At 35.1% G+C, this 6,000-nt stretch overlaps 1 protein-coding gene across 5 annotated transcripts in view; it reads left to right on the plus strand.

Annotated features, from left to right (window-relative positions):
* The window catches only part of RNF38 (ring finger protein 38), a 124,141-nt gene extending 118,381 nt beyond the window's left edge, over positions 1-5,760 (plus strand). For all 5 annotated transcript variants that reach the window (XM_068423537.1, XM_068423540.1, XM_068423542.1 and 2 more), the window contains one exon: positions 2,221-5,760. In XM_068423537.1, coding sequence (XP_068279638.1) covers positions 2,221-2,283 — 63 coding nt within the window. In that variant the 3' untranslated portion in view covers positions 2,284-5,760. The remainder of the gene's footprint in view (positions 1-2,220) is intronic.
* The last annotated feature ends 240 nt before the right edge of the window (positions 5,761-6,000 follow it).

A 6,000-nucleotide genomic window follows, 5' to 3' on the forward strand; every position in this document is an offset into this window, starting at 1 on the left:
GGTTATCCTTTTGCTTTTCATAGTACTGTCAATTCTCATATTTCACAGTATTTGGTTATTTCTTAATATCCTAAATCCTTTCGTCAAATATGAATACATGAGAAATCTGTTCTTTTGCAAAGTAAGTCATTGTTCCAAGGGACAGCTTGAAAACGGCCTATCTTCACTCTGAGGGTTTAGAAACAGATAACAAGGAAAAGTTGCCTTTATATTTAATGTTCTGATAGGAAATGCTGTATGATATATGAGAAAAGACAAACTGTAACTATAGTTTAACTTGGTTCTGATGGACTAACACCAAAGTAGTGCAATGCTTTTTAAAGGATTCTAGTAGCCCTACAGATTCATTGTTCTAAATGCAGTTCACTTTAGCTATAAATTTCTATAAAATATATTAAAAAAATCAGTTCATTGTGCAGGTCTCTCTCCTTACAGTACAAAAAGTAAGCTTGCCTGAAAGAGTAGCTAGTTAGAAGGTCAATATTACTACGTGATGTCCACCTTACTCCTCTTTTTGCACCAGAGTCATGTTACATGCTAGGAAGGGGGAATGAATTTCATGAAAGGCACAAGAATGCAACTAAATTCAAAACAGATGTTCATGTAAGATCTTGAAAAGTGACTTAAAAAGCAGTGGTGTAGTGTCCGTGAGTATTCGTTTTATCCTGGCACAATGGATTTATTTATGCAATTCCTATCAGGAAATTACTCCCACTGAATGCTCTGTTTCATGCTACAAGTGGTAGATACTTAATTATTTTTCTAAGCGAATACCTCTTGATTTATTAATCCATTGACTTCTGAAGAACATGCCTTTTTATTTTAGAAATTATATTTGCTGAATTATGAATTATCTAGAATAATGCAAGTACAAAGTAGTGACCAAGTAATGGCATTGTCCTCAAGTAATTTCAAAACTGCTAGTGAAAGAGCAAGAAATAGGTTTTGAATTGATTCTCCAATCCATGCTTTACAAAAACTATAAGCCAATAATAACTACACTATAAACTATAAAACAGTAATAACAGTAATAATTGACAGAAAAAACTTGCATTACTAAATAATGTTTTTCGGTAATAACATGTTACTTTCTTTGGCATTTATTGTTTGGATTTGAAATTTGTGGCAATGATTTCTAAACTGGCCTGCAGAGCCACATTTCTTGATGCTCTCACTTGTATTTTCATTGAAAAATTTGTCTACCTTAGAAAAACTTGGAGTTGACCACTTGGAGTGGTCTTGGTCCTGCAATTTTGGGAACTATGAAATACAGAATTTTGGGCAGGGAAGAGTTCTCTTCACTCTGCCCTTTGCGAAGGAAATGTTTTATCATAGATGTTCCATATTTGTTTTGGGCTGCTTCTCATCATTTGCTAAAATGAAGTTAGCCTTTATTTGAAAAGGGGAATGAGAAAGCAGAAATACTTTCCCAGTAGCTTAAGGAATGTTACTTCTCATCTGTCTTATCTTTTTAAGGAAGCTATAAAAGTAAAAGAATCACAGGACATATTTTCAGTGAGTGCTTTACTGAAGGGCTAAATTTAGATCTGCTTGTGTGTGTTACTTGAATACCTGTTCCGTCAGGCCATCTTATTTCTCTCCCTGCCCGCCTCCCCCCCCACCCACCCTTTACTAAAACCCCTTCCCTTTTTCCCTAGTTTTCTTTCAGCTTTGACCATGTCTATAGGATGGATTTCTATGAGGATAACTGAAAGTTTTAAACAGAGTATGAAGAGATGTGATCCCTGATTATTAGAGCTTGTGACAACATGACACCCTCTTATAGGACATTTGTTTGCAGCCCAAGGTTGCTAGTCTGGTTTTGGTGGGTTTCTCTGCAGCACACAGTACAGCTTCTTAATTGCATCCATCTGATTGCAATATACTATAAGTATGAATCTGCATTAATAAAACCACTATCACTTAGATAAAGCCTAGTTTGCTGTTTTGCTTTATCGTTGAAGATAAAAGGCGCAATTTTTTTTAAATGTCATTTTGAATTGGCAAACTTATCACACCACTCTAACATAACAAAACTAAAAAAAAAGCGTAAGCATACTTTGTCTTCTCTTGTTTTGAGTACTCTTGAGTTGCCTTTCAGTACTTGAGTGCTGAAGGTAGTGACTTCATTATGGTCACAGATGTTCAGTGTCATATACACATAACCTTAACAATGTATTTGTCAGTATTGTAAATCCTCTTTTGTTTCTGGTTTTACAGGCAAATCGTACCTGCCCAATTTGTAGAGCTGATGCTTCAGAAGTGCATCGTGATTCCGAATGACCAATCTAAGAGCACAAATCTGGTTTGGGCGTTCCTGGTCACATGTATATATGAACTATCTATTGAACTTACCCATGTGGCTTCCCGCCTGCCCTTTCCACAAAAGGGTCAGTGGACCTTACTTTGCACTGTGTGACTTAATCAATTACAAAGCTTATAACTAGTCTTCACAGTTACGGGATTGTTATACTAACAGTGTGATTGGAACTCCAAAGATTTTTTTTTTAGCTTAATTTTGTGTGTGCACTAACATTCCCTGGTTTTTGTGTGATCATTCTGAGTGTTGCTGCGAGATTACTGTGGATGTGATCTTTTAGCATGTGCTTTTATATAAAAGAAAAAGGAAAAAAAAAAGTGGTAGCTCCAAACAATATAGCAATCTACCTTATATAGAGCCATCAGATACTGTGAGTGGGAATGAATGGTGTGAATGTGTGTTTGCTTGTGAGAGGATGCGTGAAGTGAGCTTGTGACTGAGTGTACATATGTGTTTGAGAACGTGTATACCAGCATGTACTGAGAATGTATGTGTGTAGTAATAATTATGCTGCAATGTATAATCTTGTGTGTTATTTAAACAGTACTAGTACTGTACACTGGTTCCTTTCCTTGTGTTTGAAGTTGCACACTGAATGCGATGGGTGCAGCAATTACAGACATCTAGTATTTCCTCCCCAATGTACTTACAGGTATGAAGACCTTTCTACCTACTATTCAAACAGCTGTTATGCTTCCCCTTCATCGGAGGCTTTAAATGCGTACCACTAAAAAGTGCATTGATTCTTCCTATGTGAGTGACCTTGGGGTTTTAGCATATGTTACAAAGTCTGGATTTTTGGATGGCTGACTTACAAGTTATTTTATCAATGTAAAGTTGCAATATCACACAAATCATTTAGCAATATTAACATTTTCAATTGCTAATATGAATATCAATGCTTTTCTGTTCTCCTTTTATATTTTTCTAGCTGGCTTTGCCAGTTATGTGCTTCTTCCATGAAAGGAAGCAGAAAGGACACTGAGGGTCTTGAGCTGTTGCTCTTCACTTTGGCCATTGTACTTGCTAAGGACATAATCTTCTGGCTTATAAACATTGGCTTTAATCACATAAATATTTGTCATTTACAAGGGAGTTTTTATACAACTAAAGTAACTTGTAAAAGGTTACAATTTTATTCCTGCAACTTGATGAATAAAAGAAAATTTTTAGCATTTTCTCAGAGAAGTAGAACTTGCTGGTTTTTTTCATTGTACCACAAGAGAACATGACTTTTGGTCACTAACTGCAGAATTCAGTTGCCCTGATGCTGCTTCTTGTCCTTCCTTATTTCATGATGAGTTTAATATGAAGAAGGAACTGCCTTGGTTTTTACAATCAAATTTCCAGAGCACTCCACTACAGGAGAAAATTGGAGAAAATTCCAGAACAGTACTGTGAAACAGGAGGTGATAACCTCTGTTCAAGCACTCTTGAATGATGTTTTATTTGGGCTATTGAAAAAAAATTAGCTTCATTTATAACATTCAGACTGTTAAGATCTTTGATATGTTCTAGCAAAATATTTAGGTCTACATACACCATAGTTATTCAAAGGATGCACTTTTTGCAACAAAATTATTCTCCTAAATTCAGTGTCATTACTTTGGTTGCAGCAGCACAAGTGGCACAATTAGCAATATTGCTGCAACTTGCCACCAGTCTCAGCTTTAAGTTTATTCTTTATCATTTCTGATGCTTTTGTATGCTGCTATGATTTAGTATCAGTTATAATTTCAAACAGTGTTAGATGTTCTGTGTGCTGATTTCCCTCTTTGAAGATTCTACAGACCAGTCACAGCTCTTGGTGCAGATAAAATAAAAGCACAATTTTGCCCTATTTCAGATGCTCTTCCCTCTGTTTAGTTATGCAGGTAGTTCTCAAAAACAGTGAGTCTTTCCATACATATTCATACTTAAGAACACTAAATAAATAAAAATGCTGTTACATCAACTTCAAAATATTAGAATTTCTTCTCTCTCCAGTGGAGTTAAAGAATAGGCTTTTCACAGTAACACCTAGCAGATTAAATTACATGTAATAAAATTTATTTTTTTAACAAATAAAACCATGTTGTTTAAAAAGCTTATGCCACATATGTCTTACAAAAGTTAGGCTCTTTCATGTAGTTACAAAAGAAAAAATTCTGTGTGTACAGATTTAAACGTAACTAACACTACTGTGCTTGATATTCAGTTCAAAGCATGGAAAGAGGGCACTTTTTCTAAGCTAGATAAAAATGAACAAGACACATTCTTCTGAAGCCAAGGGAAAGTAGTCCTCTTTCTGGAACTGGAGAAATCTTGATGTGTAATGTCCCTTTTTTCCCAGTAAAACTCTGTGAGGCTGTGGGAGATCTAGGAGACTGGAGGATCTAAGTTGGTAGAATCCTGAAATTAATTCTTGCACTCTCATGGCTCATCTCTTCTGGAATGGTTCTTTCATTTGCGTGGGACTTTTGCAGATGTATGTGGACTTGCTTCCTCTGGTTAATGTGTATAAACAGCACATGAGCATATGTTCTGAATCAGCTCAGGCAAGCTACAGTAAAGTCCTCTCTGTTGTAGCTGTCAAGGGAGGGGGATTTATGTTCAGCTGTTAACTGCCATGTATTACGCACATTTGTGTGTAATTCCACAGCCTGACATGGTGCCTGGCAGCACCTGAATTCAGCAAGACTATTTTTACGTTCATTGCCTTTCTTGCCATCACCTGGCTCCTTCTTCTCAAAAAAAAAAAAAAAAAAAAAAACAAAACAAAACAACAAAACACCAAAACCACCAAAAACCCGCACCTGTAGTATGTTTGCTTTATCATATTGGCACTGCTGTGTTTTTTGCATAAACTGTCAATTTAATTTGACATTTTAGTGGATATCAAGGCCTACAGATAATTCCAATGTCTCATTTTGTAGCTTTATTTACAAAAAAAATAAAGCTTTTTGTTGTATGCCGTTTTGTACAGGCTCTTTAGTGTGATTTCACAGCTGGTAACACATTGTATACTTGGGATGTGATTTACCAACCTTTTAAATTTTGATTGTAGAAAACATGTTTTTGACTGAGTTATCTTTGGGCCTTTGTAAAAGCTGTGGTTTTTTTCTTTGGTACATTTTTACCTCATTTTGCTACTTGTATTTCAGATTTGCTAATGGTTATGAAAGCTTATGGGTTTTGTCGGAATAATATTTTGTCACATGTTTTCTTTAAATCATACTCTATTGTATCATTTAACATGTAGTTTTAAATGTATTGTAAATATCTGTAACCAAATCATTTGAAGGCTTGATAAATTTTTAACAAAATTTGTACATTTTTTATGAGAGTTACTAGTAATGCTTTACTAGGTAGTGCAATGAATTTTTATTTTTAATCCCTGTGCCCAATTTTGGAGTTGAGAGAGTTGTTCAGTAATAAATGTATGATGTACACTTACACAATTTTGTCCTGTTCTTTCTCTTAGAAAGAGGTGTGTTTTTTTCCTTCTCATTACTCTGCATATTTGTGTCCATGATCATGCAACTCTAGATAGTGGCAACAGACACTTTGTGTTGTAGGGGGAAGTTTTGCCACCTTAATTGTAGTGCATGACAGACTTTTTTTAATCTACTTTGAGAGATCATAAGAAAATTATATGAAATGTTGTGTCATATTTTTGAAAGTGTAAAATAACTATAATT

The sequence above is a fragment of the Nyctibius grandis genome, chromosome Z (assembly GCF_013368605.1).
Source record: "Nyctibius grandis isolate bNycGra1 chromosome Z, bNycGra1.pri, whole genome shotgun sequence".
In the NCBI taxonomy this organism is placed as follows: Eukaryota; Metazoa; Chordata; class Aves; order Nyctibiiformes; family Nyctibiidae; genus Nyctibius; species Nyctibius grandis.